The 27,990-nt window shown below is 51.1% G+C and overlaps 2 protein-coding genes across 2 annotated transcripts in view; both read right to left on the reverse strand.

Annotated features, from left to right (window-relative positions):
• The window catches only part of LOC119974221 (rho GTPase-activating protein 32-like), a 223,389-nt gene extending 223,243 nt beyond the window's left edge, over positions 1 to 146 (reverse strand). The window contains exon 1 of the mRNA XM_038812981.1: positions 80 to 146. The gene's annotated coding sequence lies outside the window, so the exon portion shown is untranslated. The remainder of the gene's footprint in view (positions 1 to 79) is intronic.
• proser3 (proline and serine rich 3) lies at positions 1 to 27,961 on the reverse strand. The gene is made up of 10 exons (XM_038812983.1): positions 27,344 to 27,961; positions 26,648 to 26,805; positions 25,497 to 25,645; positions 24,395 to 24,474; positions 17,927 to 18,087; positions 17,613 to 17,812; positions 16,192 to 16,947; positions 9,921 to 10,083; positions 8,537 to 8,618; positions 1 to 233 (listed from the first exon to the last, which is right to left on the reverse strand). The coding sequence occupies exons 1-10, from the start codon at positions 27,535 to 27,537 to the stop codon at positions 170 to 172; spliced, it is 2,007 nt and encodes a 668-aa protein (XP_038668911.1). The 5' UTR covers positions 27,538 to 27,961; the 3' UTR covers positions 1 to 169.
• Between the last annotated feature and the right edge of the window lie 29 nt (positions 27,962 to 27,990).

The following is a 27,990-nucleotide window of genomic DNA, read 5'->3' on the forward strand; positions in this document are numbered from 1 at the left end:
TGATATTATCTCTGTAATAGAATGATCTCTTAAAAGAACGTTCAAAACTATTTAACTTCAAACAGACAGACACACGTACACATAAACCCCACTTGGTTTTCAGCTGTATCTTGATATCTGAGACCTCAAATTGCCAGGTGTGTCCTTTGAGACTGGGGTAACACCCGAGTTACTGGTCAGTCAGAGGGTCTCCACCGTGGTCCTTCAGCATCATCAATCTCGTGTCAGCTTCCCTGTAACAAAAGCAGCAATAAAGCTTAGGTTACCAACAGGCATTCAGAGCGTCTCAAGCTCCTCAGCCAGTAAAAGACATTGTTAAAGTGAGATCACTGTTGTAAGAGAGGAGATGTGACAGATATATGCCGCACAGCATGATCCCACCAACAGCAATGAGATAATGTCACCCATCATCTCTTTTCAGTAATTTGGTTTCAGGGATCATACTGACCCTTAGACAGCGCGGCAATCCCTCAGTACTGACCCTTAGACAGCGCAGTGATCCCTCATGTCATGAGAGAGTGCCTTTGAGAAATGGGTGTTTAAGAAATGTACCTTTAAGAAATGGGTGTTTATCATTGATGTCAGAGTGTGGGTGGAGCCAGGCTGTCTGTCAGCTTTTTACTTTCGTTTTAGGCTGTTTGCTACAGGGTATGTTTTAGTTTTATTTTCAGTGTTGGAGCTGAAGCCAGACAGAGCATGTGTATTGTTGATCTCTCTGCCATGAAAAGACTATCTCTTGATCATTTGGTGAATTCAGAATTATAAATGTTATCAGTAGTGGAGGGACTTCCGGTGTGCATCATGAAGTGAGTGAGCACACAGAGGCAGCTCCTGCCTAAGGTTGCAGAAAAGAGCTCTTTTTTGGGCAGCACGGGTTGGAATTTCGATGAAAAGGCGTGGGTGAATGTTCAAGGAGTATTTTCCCCCAGGAATAGGATGTTTCTTGGTTATCAGACCCTCAGAAACAGTGCAAGATTTGTCTGAACAGCAACAAACAAAAGCCTCTGCAAGCATGCTAGCGGGGGAAGGGCCAGCTTATAGGTCTCAAGCTGACCTGAGGGCCTTTATGAAAGCTGAATTCTAGCAGCAGAGCGAAGAACTGTGAAAAGATCTCACCAAGGCCATTGAAGAAGCGGAGACGGACTTCCGGTAGCGGTGATGCGGAGCTAAGCCGCACGTTCAGTGGCTCCCACTATTTTCGGACTTTGGGGCTCTTTTAAGGGCTCGTAGTGGTGCTGTTTGGAATTTTCCCCGTGTGGGAACACGCCTTCTCAGATTCTCCACTGGTGGATGGCCTGGACTAGGAGTGGAGCGGTCAGAAAACCGGCTTTGCAGTTGCGGCTAAGCTGCACCGCAGCTCCCGCTACTTAAGGACTTTTGGGCCAATTTGAGAGCCCCAAACGGCGCTGTCGCAACGAATCCCGGTGGGGGAAGGTGTCTAGAGGAGCATTCCCCATAATTTATGGTGCTCACCCGGAGTGGGGCAAAGGAAAAGGCTGCAGCAGCTCCACAAGAAAAGCGGGGGAAGAAGGACAAAATGGCGGCCGGCGGAACACCCGAGGACTTGTGGAAGTGGGCGCAGGAGCAGCAAGCTGCTCTTCTGCACTGTTTTGCGGAGCTGAAGGCTGAGTTGCTGGACTCACTGAATGCGACTACCAACAAGCTGCTTGGAGCTCAGGCGGCCCAGGAGGTGTCTATCCGGGAGTTGCAGCAGCAGGCCGCTGAGAGGGAGGAGGAGGCCGTGGTCCTCGTGGGGAAAGTGGAGTTGCACGAGGCACTTCACAAAAAGTGGCAAGACCGCTTGGAGGAGCTGGACATTCGCACGAGGTGAAAGAATTTGAGGATCCTGGGCCTGGAGGAGGGGCTGGAGGGGTCGGATCTCCCGTGGTACGTGACCACGATGTTGAGCTCGTTGATGGGAGCGGGGTCCTTCCATTTGCCCCTGGAGCTTGAGGGAGCTCACAGAGTGCTGGCCAGGAGGCCTAAGGCAAATGAACCCCCGCGGGCGGTGCTGGTGCGGTTCCATCGATTTAGTGACTGGGAGTGTGTGCTGCGCTGGGCCAAGAAAGAGAGGAGCAGCAAGTGGGAGAATTCGGTAGTACGAATCTACCAGGACTGGAGTGCGGAGGTGGCAAAGCGGAGGGCCGGGTTCAACCGGACGAGGGCGGTGCTGCATGCCAAGCAGGTCAGATTTGGAATGCTGCAGCCTGCGCGTCTGTGGGTGACATATAAGGACCGGCACCACTACTTCGAGTCCCCGGAGGAGGCGTGGGCCTTTGTACAGGCGGAGAAACTGGACTCTAACTAGGATCTGGGGACACACTATGGCCGTTGCTGTTTTCGCTGTTGCTGTTCTTCAATTTTGACACGTATTTTTTTTGTGCTGCTTTTCTTTTTGCACTGTTTCCGGGTGGGTTTGTCTGTTGGGTATGGGTGTGGGGAACGTTGGGGGTATGTGCTTTATACGTTCTCTTCTGTACGGGGCCGGGGGTTGGGGTGAAACTGGATTTTGAGGAGCTGCGTCGGAAGGGTGGGGTGTGGCAGTGTGAAAGCGCGGGCTTTCCTCTGGTTGTCCGCGCTGCGGGGCAGGGGGGGCGGAGCTGGAGGTGTGGCCTCTACTGGTTTTCTTTCCCGCACTGAAGCGGTGCCAAGGAGGTGTGGCAAGAGGGGGATGACCCCATGCCGGGAGGAGATGGGTTTTGGCAGGAGCTGCCGGGTCAGCAGAAGTCAGCTGACTCACGGAAGTACCATGGAGGGTGCGTCGCGGCTGGAATGGCTGGCGTGGGCCGGGGGGGGGGGGGGGGGGGGGGGGGGGTAGAGGAGAGGCGCTATCGCCATGGGGAACGGGTCAGGCGGGGCGAGCAGTCGATAAGCTATGGCTAGCCGGCAGGGGAGAGGGGCAGGTTGCTCTCTGATTCGGCTGATTACCTGGAACGTGAGGGGGCTGAATGGGCCGGTTAAGAGAACCAGGGTATTTTCTCATCTGAAGGGGCTGAAGGCGGACGTGGCTATGCTCCAGGAGACCCACTTGAAGGTGGCGGACCAGGTCCGTTTGAGGAAGGGGTGGGTGGGGCAGGTTTTTCACTCAGGATTGGACGCGAAGAACCGGTGGGTGGCGATCCTGGTGGGGAAGAGGGTGGCGTTCGAGGCGGCTGAGGTGGTGTCGGACAAGGAGGGCAGATATATTATGGTGAAGGGTATGCTGCAGGGAGAGAAGGTGGTGCTGGTTAATGTATATGCCCCGAATTGGGATGATGCCGGCTTCATGAGGCGCTTGTTGGGCCGCATTCCGGACCTGGAGGCAGGGGGCCTGATCATGGGGGGGAGACTTTAACACAGTGCTGGATCCCCCACTGGACCGGTCCAGTTCAAGGACGGGTAGGAGACCAGCGGCGGCCAGAGTGCTGAGGGGGTTTATGGACCAGATGGGAGGGGTGGATCCCTGGAGGTGTGGGAGGCCGAGAGCGCGGGAGTATTCCTTTTTCTCCCATGTCCATAGGGTCTATTCCCGAATAGATTTTTTCATCCTGAGCAGGGGATTGATCCCGAAGGTGCAGGATGCAGAGTATTCGGCCATAGCGATTTCAGACCATGCTCCGCACTGGGTTGATCTGGAGATGGGGGAGGCGTGGGACCAGCGCCCGCTCTGGCGCCTGGATGTGGGGCTGCTGGCTGATGAGGAGGTGTGTAGGAGGGTCCGGGGAAGTATTGAGGGGTATCTTGATACCAATGATACGGGGGAGGTCCGGGTGGGGATGGTCTGGGAGGCTCTGAAAGCAGTGATCCGGGGGGAGCTGATCTCCATCCGGGCCCATAGGGAAAGGAGGGAGAGGAAGGAGAGGGAGAGACTGGTGGGGGAACTCCTGGATGTGGACAGGAGATACGTGGAGGCACCGGAGGAGGGGTTGCTGGGGGAACGGCGCAGTTTGCAGGCCGAATTTGACTTGTTGACCACCAGAAAGGCGGAGACACAGTGGAGGAGGTCGCAGGGCACGGTATATGAGCATGGGGAGAAGGCGAGCAGGATGTTGGCGCATCAGCTCCGCAGGCGAGATGCGGCTAGGGAAATTGGTGGAGTGACGGATAGGGGTGGGAATGTAGTGCAGAAGGGGACAGAAGTAAATGGGGTCTTTAGGGACTTCTACGAGGAACTGTACCGGTCAGAACCTCCGATGGGGAGAGGGGGGATGGAGAGCTTCATGAACAGGCTACGGTTCCCAAGGGTTCAAGAGGAGCTGGTAGAGGGGCTGGGGGCGCCGATAGAGTTGGAGGAGCTAGTCAGGGGGATTGGACAAATGCAGTCAGGTAAGGCGCCGGGGCCGGACGGGTTCCCGGTGGAATTTTATAAAAAGTATGCGGATCTGGTGGGCCCCATGTTGGTGCGAGCTTTCAATGAGGCATGGGAGGGGGGGGCTTTGCCCCCGACGATGTCGCGGGCACTGATCTCTCTGATCCTAAAGCGGGATAAGGACCCCTTGCAGTGTGGATCATACAGGCCTATCTCGCTCCTCAATGTTGACGCTAAGTTGCTGGCGAAGATCCTGGCCACCAGGATAGAGGACTGTGTGCCAGGGGTGATACACGAGGATCAGACAGGATTTGTCAAGGGACGGCAGCTCAACACGAATGTGCGGAGACTGCTAAATGTTATTATGATGCCGGCAGTGGAGGGGGAGGCGGAGATAGTGGTGGCGCTGGATGCGGAGAAAGTGTTTGATAGAGTTGAGTGGGGGTACCTGTGGGAGGTGCTGGAGCAGTTCGGATTCGGGGAGGGATTCATCAAATGGGTGAGGCTGCTCTACGCGGCTCCGATGGCGAGTGTAGTTACAAATGGAAGGAGATCGGAGTACTTTAGGCTCTACCGTGGGACCAGGCAGGGGTGCCCCCTGTCCCCCTTGCTCTTTGCACTGGCGATTGAACCTTTGGCTATGGCGTTGAGGGAGTCAGGGAGATGGAGGGGTCTGGTGCGGGGTGGGGAGGAACATCGTGTATCGCTGTATGCGGACGACCTGCTGTTGTATGTGGCGGATCCAGAAGGGGGAATGCCGGGGGTGATGGAGCTGTTAGCGGAATTAAGTTAAATTTAGGCAAGAGTGAGGTATTTGTAGTACACCCGGGTGATCAGGAGGAGGGAATTGGGAGACTCCCTTTCAGGAGGGCAGTGAAGAGTTTCAGGTACCTGGGGGTGCAGGTGGCCAGGAGTTGGGGGACTGTCCATAAGCTTAATTTTACCAGGCTGGTGGAGCAGATGGAAGAGGAATTTAAAAGGTGGGACATGGTGCCGCTATCGTTGGCGGGTAGAGTGCAGTCCGTCAAAATGACGGTTCTCCCGAGGTTCTTGTTCCTTTTTCAGTGTTTGCCCATCTTTATCCCTAGGGCCTTTTTTAGAAGGCTTACGAGCAGCATCATGAGCTTTGTTTGGGCGCATGGGACCCCGAGGGTGAAGGGGGTCTTCTTGGAGCGGGGTAGAGATGGGGGGGGGGGCTGGCGTTACCCAATCTCTCGGGGTATTATTGGGCGGCCAATGTGTCGATGGTGCGCAAGTGGGTAATGGAGGGGGAGGGGGCAGCATGGAAACGGATGGAGAGGGCGTCCTGTGGAGATACAAGCCTGGGGGCCCTGGTAACGGCGCCGTGGCCGCTCCCTCCTACGAGGTATACCACGAGTCCGGTGGTGGCGGCTACCCTCAAGATTTGGGGGCAGTGGAGGTGACATAGGGGAGAAGGGGGGGGCTCAATGGAGGCTCCGTTGAGGGGGAACCATAGGTTCGTCCCCGGGAACATTGATGGGGGATTTCAGGGTTGGTACAGAGCGGGCATCAGACAGCTGAGGGACCAGTTTATTGATGGGAGGTTTGCGAGCCTGGGGGAGTTGGAGGAGAAATTTGGGCTCCCCCTGGGGAACATGTTCAGGTATCTGCAGGTAAAGGCATTTGCTAGGCGGCAGGTGGAGGGATTCCCTTCGCTTCCCGCGAGGGGGGTGAGCGACAGGGTGCTTTCGGGGGTCTGGGTCGGAGAGGGGAAGATATCTGATATCTACAACGTTATGCAGGAGGCGGACGAGGCGTCAGTAGAGGAGCTGAAAGCTAAGTGGGAGGGGGAACTGGGGGAACAGATCGAAGACGGGACATGGGCTGATGCCCTGGAGAGGGTTAATTCTTCCTCCTCGTGTGCGCGGCTTAGCCTCATCCAATTCAAGGTGCTGCACCGGGCCCACATGACTGGGACAAGGATGAGTAGGTTCTTTGGGGGTGAAGACAGGTGTGTCAGGTGCTCGGGGAGTCCAGCGAACCATGCCCATATGTTCTGGGCATGCCCGGCGCTGGAGGAGTTCTGGAAGGGGGTGGCGAGGACAGTGTCGAGGGTGGTGGGATCCAGGGTCAAGCCAGCATGGGGACTCGCGAATTTTGGGGTTGGGGTGGAGCCGGGAGTGCAGGAGGCGAAAGAGGCCGGTGTGCTGGCCTTTGCGTCCCTAGTAGCCCGGCGAAGGATCTTCTACAATGCTACAATGGAAGGATGCGAGGCCCCCAAGCGTGGAGACCTGGATCAATGACATGGCGGGTTTCATTAAGCTAGAGGTCAAATTCGCCCTGAGAGGGTCGGTACAAGGGTTCTTTAGGCGGTGGCAACCTTTTCTCGACTTTCTGGCTCAATGATAGGGTACGGGGACAGTAGCAGCAGCAACCGGGGGGGGGGGGGGGGAGACGATGACTATGTTTGTTTATTTAATTTAAATTTATTTTGAAGTTCTTTTGTTGTTCATTGGAGTTGGGGGGGTGGGGGATGGGATACATGCGTCGATACGGTCTGGGGGTGGTACGGTTATTATGGGTTATTTTGTTGTATTTCATTGTTTGTCGTTATGTTTTATATTTTCTGTAAAAAATTCCAATAAAAATTCTATTTTTTTAAAAAATGTTATCAGTAGTGAATGTAAACCTGATGTGCTTCTGTTAAAAGGTGTTTCTTTTGTCTTCTGGATGTTGTTTGGGAAGTTATTAAGCATTACTTAGTGTTGTATTCTTTGGGGGTTGTAATTGAATTGATGGTTGCTAAGATGTTCACTGTATGTTTTAAAAAGTTTAACTTGAGTTCATAGAATAAACATTGTTTTGTTTTCAACAATACTTTTCCATTTCTGCTGCACCACACCTGGAGAGTGGGCCGTGTGCTCCCCATACCACAATCTAGTAAAGGTTGTGGGTCAGGTGAATTCCATGATACACTTTGGGGTTCTCTAAACCCTGGCCCATAACACTCGGTACTGACCCTCCGACAGCATGGCTCTCCCTCAGTACTGACCTCCGACAGCACGGCTCTCCCTCAGTACTGACCTCCGACAGCACGGCCCTCCCTCGGTATGCACCCTGCGACAGCGCGGCAATCCCTCAGTACTGACCCTCCGACAGCACGGCAATCCCTCAGTACTGAGCCTCCGACAGCACGGCTCTCCCTCAGTACTGACCTTCGACAGCACGGCCTTCCCTCGGTACGGACCCTGCGACAGCTTGGCGCTCCCTGGGTACAGATCCTCCGACAGCACGGTAATCCCTCAGTACTGACCCTCCGACAGCACCGCCCTCCCTCGATATGGACCCTCTGACAGCGCGGCGATCCCTGGGTGCAGACCCTCCGACAGCGCGGCGATCTCTCAGTACTGACCCTCCGACCCGACAGCACGGCCCTCCCTCGGTATGGACCCTGCGACAGCATGGCACTCCCTGGGTACAGACCTTCCGACAGCGCGGCTCTCCCTTGGTATGGACCCTGCGACAGCGCGGCGATCCCTGGGTACAGTCCCTTCGACAGCGCGGCTCTCTCTTGGCATCCTCCGATTGCGCGGCGGTCCCTGGGTACAGACCCTGCGACTGCATGGTGCTTCCTGGGTATGCACTCTCTGACAGCGCGGCTATCTTTCGGTACGGACCTTTCCGACAGCTCGATGCTCCCTTGGTACGGACACTGCGACAGCGTGGCGCTCCCTGGGTATGGACACTCCGACAGCGCGGTGCTCCCTCGGTACGGGCCCTCCAACAGCACAGCTCTCCCTCGACACTGAGCCTCTGACAGCGCGGTGTTCCCTCAGTACCGAGCCTCCGACAGCGCGGCTTTTCCTCGGCACTGATCCTCCACCAGCACAGTACTGACACTCCCAACAGTGCGGCTCTCCCTCAATAATGAGCCTCTGGCAGTGCAGCTTGAATTAAAGAGTTTGTGTCTCGGGTTGTCACTTGAGGGGCAGTACCAAACACAGTGAGGTGCAGTGGGCACTTCATTCGAAGAAGTGAAAGCACAGGGGCCTGCTCCGTAAGGAGGACCCTGCACAGATACACAAACCAGGGGCAGGACCAAGCTCCCTCATGACAGGAAAATACATGGTGAACAAAGTGGGGAGCGTGGTGTGTGTGTGTGAGGGGGGGAGAAGAGGAGGAGGAGGTGGGCACATGTGTTTCGCTACCCAAAACACTCCAAAGAGGGTCTCCACCTAGACTGGTGTCGGGGTGGTGGAAGTCTGCAGGAATTGGAAAAGGACGTACCGGAGCTGCTGTTTGACCCAGTCTCTCTGCTGTCTCAGCACCTGAAGCAACAAGTCCTCTTCAAACTCCACACCATCCGATTCTGCAAAAGGGAAATAAACTGATATTCAAATACTGGAGGGCCCTGCCTGGCTACACTCACCCAGCAAGCCCTGTGTGGGATCAAGCTCTGTATTTCAGCACCCTCTTCAGCATGAAGACAAAAGACAATGGAGAACAGTGGCGTAGCAATCTCACTTGCCAGATCTTTGAGCTGAACTGTGGTACCTAGGCAACATGGAGTTGTTCATCTGCAGCCCAGTCTGACTGTGACAAGACTCGAGTGTGAAATGTGATTGGCAGTCTTGTACTCAGCCTGAGCTGACTGCACACAACTGACCAATCAGCAGAGAAAGAACATCACTCCAAGATTCTACAGGAGGACAAAAGTGGAAAATAGGCCACTTGGAGGTTTCAACGGAAGTACAGTTTTGGAGCTTTAATTGTCCTGGAATGTTTGATGGAGACAGGGTAGCGGGAGCTTTACTCTGTATCTAACCCCGTGCTGTACCTGTCCTGGGAGTGTTTGATGGGGAGAGTATAGAGGGAGCTTTACTCTGTATCTAACCCCGTGCTGTACCTGTCCTGGGAGTGTTTGATGTGGACGATATAGAGGGAGATTTACTCTGTATCTAACCCCGTGCTGTACCTGTCCTGGGAGTGTTTGATGGGGACAGGGTAGAGGGAGCTTTACTCTGAATCTAATCCCGTGCTGCACCTCTCCTGGGAGTGTTTGATGGGGACAGTGTAGAGGGAGCTTTACTCTGTATCTAACCCCATGCTGCACCTGTCCTGGGAGTCTTTGATGGGGACAGGGTAGCGGGAGCTTTACTCTGTATTCAAGCCCGTGCTGTACCTGTCCTGGAAATGTTTGATGGGAACAGTGTAGAGGGAGCTTTACTCTGTATCTAACCCCGTGCTGTACCTGTCCTGGAAATGTTTGATGGGGACAGTGAAGAGGGAGCTTTACTCTGTATCTAACCCCATGCTGTACCTGTCCTGGGAGTGTTTGATGGGGACAGGGTAGCGGGAGCTTTACTCTGTATTCAACCCCGTGCTGTACCTGTCCTGGAAATGTCTGATGGGAACAGTGTAGAGGGAGCTTTACTCTGTATCTAACCCCGTGCTGTACCTGTCCTGGAAATGTTTGATGGGGTCAGTGAAGAGGGAGCTTTACTCTGTATCTAACCCCGTGCTGTACCTGTCCTGGGAGTCCTTGATGGGGACAGTGTAGAGGAGCTTTACTCTGTATCTAACCCCATGCTGTACAGTTCCTGGAGCGAGATAGGTGACACCTCAATATTTTAGAATATATATATTCCAAATGACTGCCCAGTATTGTTACCTTCAGCTTCCTCAAGCAGTTGTGTTACAGCCTGAGGGGCCTGGCAGATACCAGGAATGGGTGGAGGTGGCACATGTTCCCTCCTAGCTTGGCTGGATGACTTTGGCTTTTTACTGGCCAGTTGCTTTGAAGCAGGAGGAGAGAACATCCTCTCAGAGACAACCTGGGATAGAATGACAGACAGATCTATTAGAATGATGTATAAACATGACCATCGTCAATGGGCAAATAAATCATCCTGAGGCCAGATGACAGAAGCATCCAAACAACAGTCGCATTATGAGCACTGAGTGAGTGCTGCACTGTCAGAGGGTCAGTAGTGAGGGAGTGATGCACGAAAAGAGGGTCAGTACTGAGGGAGTATTGCACTAAAAGAGGGTCAGTACTGAGGGTGTGCTGCATTGCCAGAGGATCCGTATTGTGAGAGCGTTGCAGTCAAGAGGGTCAGTACTGAGGGAGCGCTGCACTGTCAAGAGGGTCAGTACTGTCGGAGCGCTGCACTGTCAGAAGGTCAGTACTGAGAGTGCTGCAGTGTCAGAGGGTCAGTACTGAGGGAGTGCTGCATTGCCAGAGGATCCGTATTGTGGGAGCGTTGCACAGTCAAGAGGGTCAGTACTGAGGGAGTGCTGCACTGTCAGAGGGTCAGTACTGAGGGAGTGCTGCACTGTCAGAGGGTCTGTACTAAGGGAGTGCTGCACTGTCAGGGGGTCAGTACTGAGGGAGTGCTGCACTGTCAGAGGGTCAGTACTGAGGGAGTGCTGCAGTGTCAGAGGGTCAGTACTGAGGGAGTGCTGCAGTGTCAGAGGGTCAGTACTGAGGGAGAGCTGCACTGTCAGAGGGTCAGTACAGAGGGAGGGCTGCAGTGTCAGAGGGTCAGTACTGAGGGAGAGCTGCACTGTCAGATGGTCAGTACTGAGGGAGGGCTGCACTGTCGGACAGACAATATTGAGTGAGTGCTGCACTGTCAGAGGGTCAGTACTGAGGGAGAGCTGCACTGTCAGAGGGTCAGTACTGAGAGAGAGCTGCACTGTCGGACAGACAATATTGAGGGAGTGCTGCACTGTCAGAGGGTCAGTACTGAGGGAGTGCTGCACTCTCAGGGTCAGTACTGAGGGAGTGCTGCACTGTCAAGAGGGTCAATATTGAGGGAGTGCTGCACTGTCAGAGGGACAGTACTGTCGGAGTGCTGCACTGTCAGAGGGTCAGTACTGAGAGAGTGCTGCACTGTCAGAGGGTCAGTACTGTCGGAGCGCTGCACTGTCAGAGGGTCAGTACTGTCGGAGCGCTGCACTGTCAGAGGGTCAGTACTGTCGGAGCGCTGCACTGTCAGGGGGTCAGTACTGAGGAAGTGCTGCACTGTCAGAGGGTCAGTTCTGAGGGAGTGCCAAGGGTGATGTTGGTGTGAGCGCACCGGTTCCTTGATAAGGAACAGATTCTGAGGTGGGCCAGGCAGACGAGGCGCTGTACATGGGAAGGCAGCGAGCTGCGTATCTATCAGGACTTGGTTGCGGAGCTAGCCAAAAGGAGAGCGAGCTTTAACAAGGTTAAGTTGGCCCTCTTTAAGAAGGGGGTGAAGTTCGGCATGTTGTACCCAGGACATCTGTGAATAACGTATGAGGGCCAGGAACTCTATTTTGGATCGCCAGAGGCGATGAACTTTATCAGAGACAATGGACTAACAGAAGGAGGATGTTGAACTCTGGAGGGAGTGTTCATATTCTGTATTTTGATTTTCTTCTGGTTTGTAGGGACCACTTTTGTACTGTTTGGGGGCGTTGCTCTGTTCTGTTTTTGAGTCTGTTTTTTTCTTAATGGGGGATGTTGGGTTGCTTTTGATTCTTTGTGTTTGTTGGGAATTGTAAAGTTTGTACAGAGAGGATGGTCGAGCGGGCAGTTGGGGGGGGGATCAGTGTGGGGGTAGGATGCTTGGCGCCATGGGCGGGGGCTGCCAGGCTAGCAGGGTGGACTAGCTCACGGAAGCGCAGTGGGGGGGCAAGCAGGTGATAAGTTTGTTGATGGGGGTTGGGATGGTTATTTTGTTATGGGGTGGAGGGGGAGGGGGAGGGAGGTGGGGTAGAAGTCTGCTGACAGGGGAGAGACTGACGAATGGCAACAGGGCAGGGGTCGATGACACAGGCTGGGGGCTGGCCTAGAAAGGGCTCTGATTGACCTGGGGGGAGGGGGGGGTGTTTTGCCCCTGATCAGGCTGATACCATGGAACGTGAGGGCTGAATGGGCTAGTCAAGAGGTCCCGTGTGTTCGCGCATCTGAAAAGCTTAAAGGCAGACTTGGTAATGATGCAAGAGACACACCTGAGGGTGGTGGATCAGACTAGGCGGAGGAAGGGGTGGGTAGGGCAGGTATTCCATTCGGGGCTAGATTCTAAAACAAGGAGAGTAGCGATCCTGATTAATAAGCGGGTGGCGTTTAAAGTGGGAAGCATAGTGGCGGACTCGGGGCACAGATACGTTATGGTGAGCGGGAAATTGGGAGGGGATGCCGGTGGTTCTGGTGAACATTTATGCACCAAACTAGGATGTAGAGTTTATGAGGTGGGTGTTGGGGAAGATCCCCGACCTGGACTCACATCGACTGATCATTGGTGGGAGGGGACACTTCAATACGATTATAGATCCAAGGCTGGATCGGTCGACTTCGAGGACAGGGAGGGTGTCAGCGGCTGCAAAGGAACTAAAGGGGTTTATGGAACAGATGGGAGGGGTGGATCCGTGAAGGTTTGGGCGGCAGAGGTCGAAGGAGTTTTCTTTCTTTTTTCTTCCATGTACAAAAATTGTATTCCCAGATTGACATTTTCATCATGGATAGGACGTTGTTGGCGGGGGTAGTGGTTGCTGAGTACTCGGCAATAGCAGTGTCGGATCACTGGGTGGATTTACGGGTGAGTAAGATGGGGGGGGGCAGCGCCCGCACTGGAGAATAGATGTAGGACTATTAGTGGAGGAAGAGGCGTGTGCGCGGGTGAGGGAGGCCATTCAGAGGTCTGTGGAGCTAAACGATAAGGCGGAGGTTTCGGCAGCCACGGTATGGAAAGCATTGAAGCCAGTGGTGAGAGAGGTACCTCGATATGGGCACACAGGGAGAGACTAGTTAAGGAAATTCTTCAGGTTGATAGGAGGTATTCGAAGGCCCCGGAGGCGAGGTTGTTGAAGGAGCGGCAGAACCCACAGATGCAATTTGGGAAGGTGGTGGGGCAGTTGAGTAAGGACAGAGGGGCGGTGTATGAATATGGAGAGACGCCAGCAGGATGTTAACACACCAGCTAAGGAAACGGGAGGCAGCTAGAGAGATAGGAAGAGTGAAGGATAGAGGGGGGAACACGATCTTGGACCCAGTGGGGGTGAGCGGAGTGTTTCGGGAATTTTATAGTAGGCTGTACAAGTCGGAACCCCCAGCTGGGGTGGCGGGGATGAGGCGGTTTTTGGAGGGACTGGAGTTTCCGAGGGTGGAAGAGGAGTTGGTGAAGAGCCTAGGGGTTCCGTTTGGGCTGTTCGAAGTAGTGGAGGGGTTGGAGGCTATGCAGTCGGGTAAGGCCCCAGGTCCGGACGGGTACCCGGTGGAGTTCTATGAAATGTTTTCAGGGGTGCTGGGGCCCTTACTTTTAAGGGCGTTTAATGAAGCTAGGGAGCGAGGGGTATTTCCCCCAACTATGTCACAGGCCTCGATCTCCCTTATCCTGGAGCGGGAAAAAGACCTAGAACAATGCAGGTCATACAGATCAATCTCCCTTCTGAATACGGACGCCAAATTGTTAGCCAAGATCTTGGCTTCGAGAATAGAGGATTGTGTGCCAGGGGCGATAGGGGAGGATCAGACAGGATTTGTGAAAGGGAGGCAGTTAACGGCCAACGTCAAAAGGCTTTTAAACGTGATCATGATGCCCTCCGAGGGTAGGGAGCTGGAGGTCGTGGTTGCCATGGATGCAGAGAATGCCTTTGACCGGGTGGAATGGGAATACCTGTGGGAGGTCCTGGGGCGGTTTGGGTTTGGACAGGGTTTGTGGACTGGGTCCGGATGCTGTACCAGGCTCTGGTAGCAAGCATGCGGACAAACCGAGTGAGCTTGGATTATTTTAAGCTGCACCGAGGCAGAGCTATCCACTCTCCCCACTGTTGTTTGTCTTGGCCATAGAGCCACTGGCGGTGGCGCTGAGAGAGTCAAAGGGCTGGCAGGGGACAGTGCGGGGGGGGGGTGGTCGAGGTGGAGCAAGGTTCTCGTTATATGCAGACGACCTACTCTTGTATATTTCTGACCCGCTGGGGGGATAGGAGAGATTATGAGAATTCTAGGGGAATTGGCTGGTTTTCGGGGTATAAATTGAATATGGGCAAAAGCGAGATCTTTGCAATTCAGGCGAGGGGGTAGGAGAGGAGATTGAGGGGGGATGTCATTCAACGTGGTAGGAGGGAGTTGCCGGTATTTGGAATCAAGTTGTGTGGGGGTGGGAGCAGCTACACAAGTTGAATTTGGCTCGGTTAGTGGAGCAGATGAAGGGGGACTTTAGAAGGTGGGATATGCTCCCGTTGTCACTGGCGGGGAGGGTGCAGATGGTAAAGATGATGGTTCTCCTGAGATTTCTGTTCGGATTCCAGTGCCTGCCTATTGTTATTACGAAAGCTTTTTTTAAGAGGGTGAATGCTGTGATTTCTGGGTTTGTTTGGGCGGTTAAAACCCCAGAGGTAATGAAGGTGCTGCTGGAGCGGGACTTGGGGGGGGGGGGCCTATCCCTACCGAATTTTATTCCGAACTACTATTGGGTGCCGAACATAGCAATGATCAGGAAGTGGGTAGTGAAGGAGGGGTCGGTGTGGGAACGGGTGGAGGCAGCATCGTGTTGGGGCACAAATTTAGGGGCATTGGTAATGGCACCTCTGCCGTTCTCATCGGTTCGGTACTCCACAAGCCCGGTGGTGGTGGCGGCTTTGAGGGTGTTGGGACAGTGGCGGAAGCACATGGGAGTGTAGGGAGCATCGGTATGGGCTCCAATTTGTGGAAATCACCGGTTTATGCCCGAGGGGACTTGATGGGGAGATTTCGGAGGTGGCAGCGAGCTGGGATTGAGCTGTTAGGGGACTTGTTTATTGACGCAGCTTTCCGTGCTTGGAGGCCGAGTTTGAACTGCCAGGTGGGAATGTGTTCTGCTATCTGCAGGTGAAGGACTTTGCACGGAGGCAGGTTTTGACCTTACTGCTCCTACCGCCCAGGGGATCCAGGGCAAGGTAGTGTCAAAAACGGGAGTAGGGGAGGGGAAGGTCTCGGAAATTTATAAAGAGCTCATGGAATGGAAGGGAAGCCTGATGGGGAGGTAAAGCGAAAATGGGAGGAAGAGTTGGGCAAGGAATTAGAGGCGGGATTGTGCGAGGATGCCTTGAGTAGGATTAACACGTCCTCGTCGTGTGCCAGGCTCAACCTGATACAATTCAAGTATCCACAGGGCACATATGACTGTGGTCCGTATGAGCAGGTTCTTTGAAGGGGTGGAGGATAGGTGTGGGCAGTGTGCAGGAGGGCCTGCGAATTACGTCCACGTTTTGGGCGTGTCTGAAGTTTAGGGGATTCTGGCAAGAATTTGCCGATGTCATGTCCACGGTTACCAAAGACAAGAGTGGCGCGGAGTGGCTGACGTTTTGGCCTTTGCCTCCCTGGTAGCCCGGAGATGAATCTTATTGGCGTGGAGGGACCTGGAGCCCCCAAAATCGGGGGTATGGGTTAGTCACTAACCGTTAGTGACATGGCCGGGTCTCTCAGGTTTGAGAAGATCAAGTTCGCCCTGAGAGGATTGACGTTAGGTTTAACCCGGCGTCGGCAGCTGTTTATCGACTTCGGAGCAAATTAAGCTGTCAGTAGATACAAAAAGAAAAGGGGTAGGGGGAGGTAGGATGGTTGAGGCGGGATTAGTAAGTGGAGGAGGATTACTGGGGAACTGTGTATGTAAGCCATGTTGGCTGAGTGTGGTTGTTGGTTCGGGGGGGGGGGTTATACTTTGTTGTGTTTTCTCTTGAAATTGTTGTTAAAAATTTACAAATGCCTTAATAAAATGTTTTTTTTTTTTTAAAAAGAGAAGGTGCAAACTCCACACAGACAGTGACCAGGAGTTGGGATCGAACCCGCGGCAGTGCGAACTAACGACTGTGCCACCGTGCCGCCCTACTTGTGGCATCTTGATTGCCTACATTACAACAGTGACCACCTGGCAGCACAGTGGCACCCTGGGTACTCTACGTTTATAAAAGAAAAAAATTAAAGACAGCACCTGTCCCAACACATGATGCACATTCGACTGTGCGCAGGATCCCGGCCCTCCTTTTCTTGCTGCGTGCACGATCCCTGCATGCGGACTGTCAGGGGAAGGGCTCCAGGCTTCATCGCTGGATGATTCCTGTCCCAAGTCTGACCGGTATCTCCTGGGGGCAAGGAGCGAGCGACTGCCCAGCTGCAGCTCGCTGTTGCTTGGCTTCTGGAACTGCGGAAGTGTTGAAGATGTCGTGCTGCAGATCTTGCTCCCATGGTTCTGCCCACGTTTATCGCAGCTGCGCTGGTATCTGCGCCCCCTCCGCTCGGTGGCATTGCTCGGACATCTCTCGGGACGAGCCACCCGGCCTAACAGTTTTCCCACGACCGCCCCTGCTGAATGCTGCCCTCCCTCAGTTAAGCTCTGGCTGGAGATCCTCTCCGCTATGCTCTGCCCCTTGTCCGCTGAGCCTCGGAGGGGATCAGGCCCTCTTTCTACTCCTCCCCCCTCACCCTGTCCTGTTTCCATGACGTCCGGGTCAGAGTGTTGACCATCTCCAGCTGGCTGGAGACATACTGGGCCATGTACAGGCAGTGGCTCTGCAGACACTGGCTCTCTCGTCAACGCAGGCTTGTTGACAGCAGCTCCAACGACAGGCTTAGTCTTCACACAGTGTGTGGGGGCTCCGGAAGGATTCTCGTCCCCTTTCCAATAGCTCTGAGGGGAGGGTACTATCACCATCATCCTGTCCTCATGCGCATCCTCATCACACCCAATCTGTAAACAGAATAAATGTGTTATTAAATCACCGGTTCTGCCTCAGCTGGAGTACTGTGTCCAATTGTAGGCACCTCACATTTTGGGAAGGATGTCTGCACCTTGGAGAGGATGCAGGGGAGATTTACTGGAACGTTCCCAGGGAGGAGGGGATTTCAGTTCATGCAGAGAGGCTGGGAGAAGCTGGCATTATTCTCTTCAGAGCAGAGAAGGTTATGGGGCAGATTGAATTGAGATGTCCAAAATCATGAGGGGGGGGGGGGGATTTGGATAGAGTTGATAAGGAGAAAAAGTGTTTCTCAGCGTCAGGAGGCTCAGAGGGGACACAGATTGAAGAGAATCGGGAAAAGAACAAGAGGGGGAGATGAGGAGAATTTTTATTTTACGTACAGCAAGTTGTTATCTGGAAGGTGCTGCCCAAAAGGGTGGTGGAAGCAGATTCAGTAGGAACTCTCAAAAGGGGCAAGATTTCCAGGAATATATGTTTGGGGGGGGGGGGAATCCTCACTCAGGTTTTGAGGCCTTGGTGGGGGGAGGAAATGAGGAACATCCAAAGGCTGAGTGATGATTTGCAGCCACGTCAGTCAGCTCAGAGTTCCTAGTCTAAACCTCACCTTGCCCCAGGTGCTCAGATAAGCAGCTAAAGAGGAAGTATTTGCTCTTACTGGTCTGTCTAGGCGGACAGGAGGGGAGTGCGATTTCCTCTTTGGCAGCAAGGGCCATTGGTTCTCTCTTGCTGCCTCCATCTTCCTCTGCAGTCGCCACTGGTACAGGATGTCGTCCTCGGGGAGGGCACTGAGCGCTGGCACACGAACAGGGTAGAGAGAGTTCGGCACAGTGGGAACCTGCTTCACTGTTATATCACCTGCAGAGGACAGAAGGAACCAATTACAGGGATCATGCTGCAGAATCACGCCCACATCCTCCCCTTCAGCAATTAAACAGAAGTATAAATGCAAACAGCAGAGTTATTTCTTACCTCTCTGCAGTGATGTGCCTGAAATGCGTGGCCGACCAGCAGTGGGTTCACAAAGTGGGCTACAGGTGGGCCTGAGTGACACCCCCTCGATAGTATCGGAGACTGATGGAGATCCTACCCCGTCTGAACTGACAGCTATGGCGCTGCTAGAGGAGGACTCACTACACAGGAAGAAGGAGACAAACAACAGCTACAAGAGCAGACAGAAACAAATACCCTCAGGGTCCCAGTGCCGACCCGCCGACAGTACGGCACTCCCTCAATGCCGACCCGCCGACAGTGCAGCGCTCCCTCAGGACTGACCCTCCGACAGTGTGGCACTCCCTCAGGACTGACCCTCGACAGTGCAGCACTCCCTCAGTACTGACCCTCCAGCAGGGCAACTCTCTCCATACCACACTGTAGTGTGTTTGGAATTTTATTCAGAAGTCTTGAGTTGATGAGCTTCTGACTCAGCAGCTGGAGGGGTACCCACAACAGTCTGGTCAAGGGAAGGGATGGAAGAGGTTGAAGGGTTGAGGGCGATCTCTACAGTTTGAGAGTTACAGTTCCAGAGGATAGGGGAAACCATTAATGGTACCCTCCAGCAGGGAGGCTCTGTCCTGTTTGGAGTCATACCTGGCACAAAGGAAGATGGTTGTGGTGGTTGGAAGTCAATCAGCTCAGCTCCCGGACATCACTGTGGGAGTTCCTCAGCCTAACCATCTTCAGCTGATTCATCAACAATGTCCCTTCCATCATAAGGTCAGAAGTGGGGATGTTTGTGGATGACTGCACAATTTTCAGCACCATTCACGCCTCCTCAGATAACGAATCAGTACATGTCCAAATGCAGAAAGACCTGGTCAATATCCAGTCTGGGCTGACAAGTGACAAGTTACGTTTGCATCACACAAGTGCCAGGCAATGGCCATCTCCTACAAGAGAGATCTAACCATCGCTCCTTGACACTCAATGGAATTACCATTGCTGAATCCCTCACAATCAACATCCTGGGAGTTACCATTGATCAGAAATTGAACTGGACTCGCCATATTAATACTGTGGCTACCAGGGCAGGTTAAAGGCTAGGAATCCTACAGCGAGTAACTCATCTCATGACTTCCCAAAGCCCCTCCACCATCGACAAAGCAAAAGGCAGGAGTGTAATGGAATATTATCCACTTTCCTGCATGAGTGCAACTCGACACCATCCAGGACAAAGTAGCCGACTTGATTGCTCCTCCTTCCACAAATATTGAAACCTTCCACCAAACCTTCAACAAACAATGGCAGCCGTGTGTACCATCTACAAGATGCACTGCAATAACTCACCAAGGTTCCTTAGACAGTGCCTTCCAAACCCACGAACACTATCTAGAAGAAGAGCAGCAGATACCTGGGAGCCCACAACCTAGAAGTTCTACTCCAAGTCACTCACCACCCTGACTTCGAAATATATCATTGCTCCTTCACTGACGCTGGGGCAAAATCCTGGAACTCCCTCCCTAACAGCACCTCAAGGACTGCAGTGGTTCAAAAAGGCAACTCATGACCTGAATGGCAACTAGGAATGGGCAATAAATGCTGGCCTAACCAGCAGCGCCCACATCCAGAAATTAATTTTTTAAAAGTAGCTGATTTATGCTTGCTCAAAGTAACACATTTGCACACAGGGATCCATTGTCTGCAAACAAACGGAATCTCTTCAGGTCTTTCATCTTTGTTGAATTACCCGGGGAGCCGTGATTTCCCCATTGCTTTCTCCACAGCAACACATCGGCCAGAGTTGTCTTGCCAACCAATCAGCATCCTTTTCTCCTGCAGTATAAATTGTTGGTGATAGTTTGAATTTGGTATTCTTGTCTTTGTCCTGGTGAGTCCATCACTTTGCTGATGATAGACATTAGACCGATAGAGCAGAAATTTGTCCTGTTTCTTGTGTACAGGACACACCTGGGCAATCTTCAACATTGCCAGGTAGATGCCAGTGTTGTAGCTGTACTGGAACAGCTTGGCTAAGGATGCGGCAATTCTGAAGCACAAATCTTCAGTACTATTGCCGGAATATTGTCAGGGCCCATAGCCGTTGCAATATCCAGTACCTTCAGCCATTTCTTGATATCACATGGGATGAATCGTATTGACTGAAGACTGACATCTGTGATGCTGGGGCCCTGTGGAGGAGACCCAGATGGATCTTCTATTCGACACTTAACATAAGAACATAAGAACTAGGAGCAGGAGTAGGCCATCTGGCTTCTCGAGCCCGCTCCGCCATTCAACGATATCATGGCTGATCTTTTTTGGACTCAGCTCCACTTTCCGGCCCGAACACCATAACCCTCAATACCTTTATTCTTCAAAAAACTATCTATCTCTATCTTAAAAACATTTGATGAAGGAGCCTCAACTGCTTCACTGGGCAAGGAATTCCATAGATTCACAACCCTTTGGGTGAAGTAGTTCCTCCTAAACTCAGTCCTAAATCTACTTCCCCTTATTTTGAGGCTATGCCCCCTAGTTCTGCTTTCACCCCCCAGTGGAAACAATCTGCCCGTATCTACCCTATCTATTCTCTTCATAATTTTATATGTTTCTATAAGATCCCTCCTTATCCTTCTAAATTCCAATGAGTACAGTCCCAGTCTACTCAACCTCTCCTCGTAATCCAACCCATTCAGCTCTGGGATTAACCTAGTGAATCTCCTCTGCACACCCTCCAGCGCCAGTACGTCCTTTCTCAGGTAAGGAGACAAAAACTGAACACAATACTCCAGGTGTGGCCTCACTAACACCTTATACAATTGCAGCATAACCTCCCTAGTCTTAAACTCCATCCCTGCACTAGCATACCCAGGTCTCTCTGCACAGCAGCATGTTTTAATATTTTATCATTTAAATAATAATCCCTTTTGCTGTTATTCCTACCAAAATGGATAACCTCACATTTGTCAACATTGTATTCCATCTGCCAGACCCTAACCCAGGGGTGGGCAAACTACGGCCCGCGGGCCGCCAAAGGTATTTCTGCGGCCCACCAAGTCATTAAAAAATTTTTTTTTTAAAAAAATGTTTTTTTAAGGTTAATGGGGGGGGCTGTTGGGTTACTTACTGGTATAGGGTGGATACGTTGACTTGAGTAGGGTGATCATTGCTCGGCACAACATCGAGGGCCGAAGGGCCTGTTCTGTGCTGTTCTATGTTCTATATGAGGCGCCCAGAATCATAACCGGGTGAAGTAAATATTTTACTTAATATACTATGCGGCCCTTTGTGAATTGTGAATTTCTGAATGTGGCCCTTGCACGGAAAAGTTTGCCCACCTCTGCCCTAACCCATTCACTTAACCTATCCAAATCCCTCTTCAGACTTCCGGTATCCTCTGCACTTTTTGCTTTACCACTCATTTTAGTGCCATCTGCAAACTTGGACACATTGCCCTTGGTCCCCAACTCCAAATCATCTATGTAAATTGTGAACAATTGTGGCCCCAACACTGATCCCTGAGGGACACCATTAGCTACTGATTGCCAACCAGAGAAACACCCATTAATCCCCACTCTTTGCTTTCTATCAATGAACCAATCCTCTATCCATGATACTACTTTACCCTTAATGCCATGCATCTTTATCTTGTGCAGCAACCTTTTGTGTGGCACCTTGTCAAAGGCTTTCTGGAAATCCAGATATACCACATCCATTGGCTCCTCGTTACCTACTGCACTGGTAATGTCCTCAAAAAATTTCACTAAATTAGTTAGGCACGACCTGCCCTTTATGAACCCATGCTGCGTCTGCCCAATGGGACAATTTCCATCCAGATGCCTCGCTATTTCTTCCTTGATAATAGATTGCAGCATCTTCCCTACTACTGAAGTTCAGCTAACTGGCCTATAATTACCGCTTTCTGTCTACCTCCTTTTTTAAACAGTGGTGTCACGTTTGCTAATTTCCAATCCGCCGGGACCACCCCAGAGGCTAGTGAATTTTGGTAAATTATCACTAGTGCATTTGCAATTTCCCTAGCCATCTCTTTTAGCACTCTGGGATGCATTCCATCAGGGCCAGGAGACTCGTCTACCTTTAGCCCCATTAGCTTGCCCATCACTACCTCCTAAGTGATAACAATCATCTCAAGGTCCTCACCTGTCATAGCCTCATTTCTATCAGTCACTGGCATGTTATTTGTGTCTTCCACTGTGAAGACCGACCCAAAAAACCTGTTCAGTTCCTCAGCCATTTCCTCATCTCCCATTATTAAAACTCCCTTCTCATCCTCTAAAGGACCAATATTTACCTTAGCCACTCTTTTTTGTTTTATATATTTGTAGAAACTTTTACTATCTGTTTTTATATTCTGAGCAAGTTTACTCTCAATCTATCTTACTCTTCTTTGTAGCTTTTTTTAGTAGCTTTGTTGCCCCCTAAAGATTTCCCAGTCTTTGTATGCCTTTTCCTTCAATTTGATACTCTCCCTTATTTCCTTAGATATCCACGGTCGATTTTCCCTCTTTCTACCATCCTTCCTTTTTGTTGGTATAAACCTTTGCTGAGCACTGTGAAAAATCGCTTGGAAGGTTCTCCACTGTTCCTCAACTGTATCACCATAAAGTCTTTGCTCCCAGTCTACCTTAGCTAGCTCTTCTCTCATCCCATTGTAATCTCCTTTGTTCAAGCACAAAACACTAGTGTTTGATTTTACCTTCTCACCCTCCATCTGTATTTTAAATTCCACCATGTTGTGATTGCTCCTTCCGAGAGGATCCCTAAATATGAGATCATTAATCAATCCAGTCTCATTACACAGGACCAGATCTAGGACCGCTTGTTCCCTCGTAGGTTCCATTACATATTGTTCTAGGAAACTATCGCGGATACATTCTATAAACTCCTCCTCAAGGGTGCCTTGACCGACCTGGTAAACCAATCAACATGTAGATTAAAATCCCCCATTTCTACATGCATCAGTTATTTCTTTGTTTATTGCCTGCCCCACCATAATGTTACTAATTGGTGGCCAATAGACTACTCCTATCAGTGACTTTTTCGCCTTACTCTTCCTAATTTCCACCCAAATGGATTCAACCTTATCCTCCATAACACCGATGTCAACCCTTACTATTGCCCGGATGTCATCCTTAAATAACAGAGCTACAATCCACTCTGTCCTTCCGAATAGTTTGATACCCTCGGATATTTAACTCCCAGTCTTGACCATCCTTTAACCATGTTTCAGTAATGGCCACTAAATCATAGTCATTCATGATGATTTGCGCCATCAACTCCGAATACTACGAGCATTCAGGTTAAGTGCACTTATGTTGGCTTTTATACCTCTGTTTTGAATCTTAACACCTCGATCAGTAACCTCTCCTAAGTTATATTTCCTCTTAACTTTTCTAATTTTCCTTGTCGTTGAACCCATATCTTTATGTAACAATGTGCTGCGTCGCTTACCATTTATGTTTTTACTTCCAATTTTATTCCTTTTAGTATTACTGGGCCTATTCACTGAGCTCCCCTCAATCACTGTACCTTGTACTGTCGCCCTTTTTGATTTTTGACTATGGCTTCTCTGCCTTACACTTTCCCCCTTACTGCCTTTTGTTTCTGTCCCTGGTTTACTACCTTCCGACTGGTTCCCATCGCCCTGCCACATTAATTTAAACCCTCCCCAACAGCTCTAGCAAACACCACCTCAATCTTCTGGCTGAAGATTGTTGTGAATGCTTCAGCCTGGTCCTCTGCGCATATGTGCTGGGCTCCTCCATCATTGAGGATGGGGATAGTTGTGAAGCCTCCTTTTGCAGTGAGTTGTTTAATTTTCCACCACCATTCACAGCTGCATGTGGCAGGACTGCAGAGCTTAAATCTGATGTGTTCATTGTGGAATTGCTTTGCTCGGTTTATAACTTGCTGCTTATGCTATTTGTAGTTCTGTGTTGTAGCTGCATCACAAGCTCTTAAATTGGTTGTTAGTGTAGCCATTAGCACACACAAAATTTTCCAGCAAGTGCTGACCAATCACAGAAAACAGCAGGCATTTTGTTTTGGTTTTGCAAATGCAGTCTATTTGTGTGCAATCTTCCTAATTACTTGCTGCACCTGCAGACGTACCTTTTGGGATTCATGAAATAAGACAAGTGTATAATATATAACAATGGAAAACATAGATTCATGTGTGGTGCTGTTTGCGAATTCGGGGAATCTATTGTTCCCCGTTTGTTTCGCTATGGTAAGGAAATGCCAACAATGTCTCTCCTTCTCATAACATTCAATTTCTCACAATCATTGTGACCAAGAGCTTCATGTGCTCCTGGCCCACTCGGAGGTATCAGGAGAAGCTTCAGATTGGGGCAGAGAATGCAGTGTGGCGGGTGGGGGGACTATTTGACAGGGCTCCCCAAGGGTACCAGCTAATAGAACCTTCACTCTCCCTACACGCACTGCCAGTGGGAGTGGCGCTCTGTTGCCGCAGTGTCCTACCTGCGCTCCAGCAGGCGATTTGCTCGCTCCTGGAGATGAACAGTCTCCTGGTCAAGGGGCTCCAGCTGGGAAGCTTCTCCCTGGAAATGAAATGAAAATTGCTTATTGTCACAAGTAGGCTTCAAATGAAGTTACTGTGAAAAGCCCCTAGTCGCCACATTCCAGCGCCTGTTCGGAGAGGCTGTATGGGAATTGAACCCGTGCTGCTGGCCTACCGTGGTCTGCTTTAAAAGCCAGTGATTTAGCCCAGTGTGCTAAACCAGCCCCAGTGGCAGTTTTTAACAGCAGTGAACCAGCAGAGCTAGGCCAGCTGACTGAAGCGAGCACATCAATTTCACACACAGCCAGAGTCAACAGACCACCTCCTCCTCCCCAACGAGTAGGGGCAATCTGTCTAACCCATCAGATCCCTGGCTGCTTTCCCCTCACCCCCTCTCTCTCCCTAAAACCCAGGGATCACTGGATGGTGATCAGGAGCTGGGACCCTTGTTGATTTCCTCTCTCTCTCTCTCTAACCCAGGGATCACTGGATGGTGATCAGGAGCTGGGATGGGATCCTTGTTGATTTCCTCTCTCTCGCTCCAACCCAGGGATCACTGGACGGTGATTAGGAGCTGGGATGGGATCCTTGTTGATTTCCTCTCTCTCGCTCCAACCCAGGGATCACTGGACGGTGATTAGGAGCTGGGATGGGATCCTTGTTGATTTCCTCTCTCTCTCTAACTGAAGGATCAGGAGCAGGAACCCTGGCTGAATTCCACTCTTCCTTGAACATAGGAGTCACTGGTCACTGATCAGGAACTAGAACCCTTGCTGATTTCCTCTTTCTCTCTCTCCAACCCAGATTCACTGGAGTGATCAGGAGCAGGAACCCCGGCTGATTTCCCTTCTCTCTCTAATCAAGACATCTCCAAGGAATAGTGAAGCGCCTACTCTATTGATAAAGTGATGGATTGTGAGGCGCGTACTCTCTCAGGTGCTATCCCAAACTCAGTAGTGCACTGTACGCTGTACAGACAGACATAGCACAGTAATACTCTCTCTCCTCCAATGGTGCCCTGAATCCTGAGAGTTCCAGTCACAGACTGATTATAATACTAACCCCCGGGTGCAGTCCACTCTTCAGTAAATCCACACTTGAGTCAGGAAGGCTGGGCAATGAAATCTTCCCGGGCAAAGATCCGAATCTAGACAGTTGCAGTGGTGAATGATCTCCAAATACCCCCCCTTCAGTGCTAAAAGGGCGAATATCTGTGGGCAACAGCACAAATAACAAGGGATCAAGAGGGACAGCTGATACAACAAAATGAAAAATCACCAGCTTTAGTAACAAACCAACAACGGCCCTCGAGTCAGGAGTTTTTGACCACTTGATTATCCTCCCACAATCTCCATTCTCTCCAAATTATAAAGCTGATCAATCAAAGGGTTCAGTGCGGTTTATATATAAATAACAGATACCTGGGAGTGAGTTACAGACTGGAATTTAATCGAGGGTTCATGGTGGTTTACGTATAGAATAACAGATACCCGGGAGTTACTGACTGGGATCAAATCGAGGTGTTCAGGGTGGTTTATTTATAGAATAGCAGATACCCGGGAGCGAATTACAGACAGGAATTTAATTGAGGTGTTGGGGGGGGGGGGGGGGTTTAATATAGAATAGCAGATACCCGGGAGCGAATTACAGACAGGAATTTAATTGAGGTGTTGGGGGGGGGGGGGGGGTTTATATATAGAATAGTAGATACCCGGGAGTGAGTTACAGGCTGGAATCTAATCGAGGGGTTCACGCTGGTTTATATATAGAATAACAGATTCCGGGAGTGAGTTACTGATGGAATCAAATAGAGATGTTCAGGGTGGTTTATATACAGAATAACAGATTCCGGGAGTGAGTTACTGATGGAATCTAATCGAGGTGTTCAGGGTGGTTTATATACAGAATAACAGATACCCGGGAGTGAGTTACAGACTGGAATCTAATCGAGGGGTTCACGCTGGTTTATATATAGAATAACAGATTCCGGGAGTGAGTTACTGATGGAATCTAATCGAGGTGTTCAGGGTGGTTTATATGTTGAATAACAGATACCCAGGAGTAGGTTACAGATCGAATCAAGGCGTTTGTTGTGGTTTATAGAATAACAGATACCTGGGAATGAGTTACAGACTGGAATCTAATCGATTGATGATTGAATACCGAGCAGATTGCTGTTGTTGTTGCTGGAGTAAATGTCAGGAAGGGATTACCTTGGCTGAATTGTTTTGTATCCTGTGTGGGTGTGGAGTTGCTTGGAGGAGAGTTGATGAGCCACCAGAACTCAGCGTTTTCCCTGTAGTGTTCAGCAGCAGCACTCTCTCGGTCCTCTCGGCTCAAGGGTTGGCCGTGTCGGAATCGCTGGATGTACCTGGGTGCATAAAAACAGCTGGAGGATTGAGAAAACCTTTCCCACTCATGCTGCACAGCAGTATGAAGCAGTTGAACACACTCCATCCACGATCTGAAACAATCCTGTACTTTATGCTCCAACCTACTTCCTTTTCTCCAATTGGCTCAGGAATTGGAGGTGGCCTATTCAGCCCCACGCTAGCCTGTTGCTCAGGAGCAGGAGGAGGCCCATTCAGCCTGTCCCTCCATTCAATCATAACACTGTGATCAGGAACACTGGTTGATTTCTCCTTCCGCTTTAACCCCAGAATCACTGGACAGTGATCAGGAGCAGGAATCCTGGCTAATTTCCCTCTTTCTCTCTCTAATCCCGGGATCACTGGACAGTGATCAGGACTAGCAATCCTGGCCGATTTCTCCTCTGTCTCTCTAACCCAGGAATCACTGGACAGAGACCAGGAGCAAGAACCTTGACTGATTCCCGCACTCTCTACCCCACGATATTCCAGATGAGGGATGTCAGACTGGTTTATAAAGTTAATGCTGCTCTCACTCACTTGGCTATGATCGAACTCTCCATGGGGACGTCCTTTGGACTTTCTGACCAGTCTGCATCTGTGCGAAGTGCCTCGTGCGATGCCAACAATCTTCCTGTTGACACTGCCCGGCTCTGACCGCCCTCCACTTCCTCAGGCGTCACCGCGGTGCTACTCTCAGTTGAGGGCCAGGATTCCTCCAGGGAACTGGCCATCCCTCGCTGTGCTGTCAGTCGCTCAGTGAGTCCTGGCAAATTCTGAGGGGACGGTGGTCCCAGCACTGGTTCCAGCCGTTGGCATTTTCCAGGTTCTACTACCTGAGAATGAAAAAGGGCATGCAGAGGCAGGAGTTATAAAAGCTGACTATTTCTCCAACAATTTACAGCACCTTAAAAACGTCCCAAATCTTCATGGCCAGCGAAATTTTTCTTTTTTAAAGTATTTTTATTCAACAAATTTTCAACATTTTCAGAATAAGATAACCCCAAAACAAATAAAAAGCCCGAAACACCTCTCCTCTCCCTCAACAGTCAATGGTAACCAACTCCCGAAAGTGCATGATGAATAAATCCCAACAATTGTGGAACCCATCCTTCAACCGTGGGCAGCACGGTAGCATAGTGGTTAGCACAATTGCTTCACAGCTCCAGGGTCCCAGGTTTGATTCC

The sequence above is a fragment of the Scyliorhinus canicula genome, chromosome 12 (assembly GCF_902713615.1).
Source record: "Scyliorhinus canicula chromosome 12, sScyCan1.1, whole genome shotgun sequence".
NCBI lineage: Eukaryota > Metazoa > Chordata > Chondrichthyes > Carcharhiniformes > Scyliorhinidae > Scyliorhinus > Scyliorhinus canicula.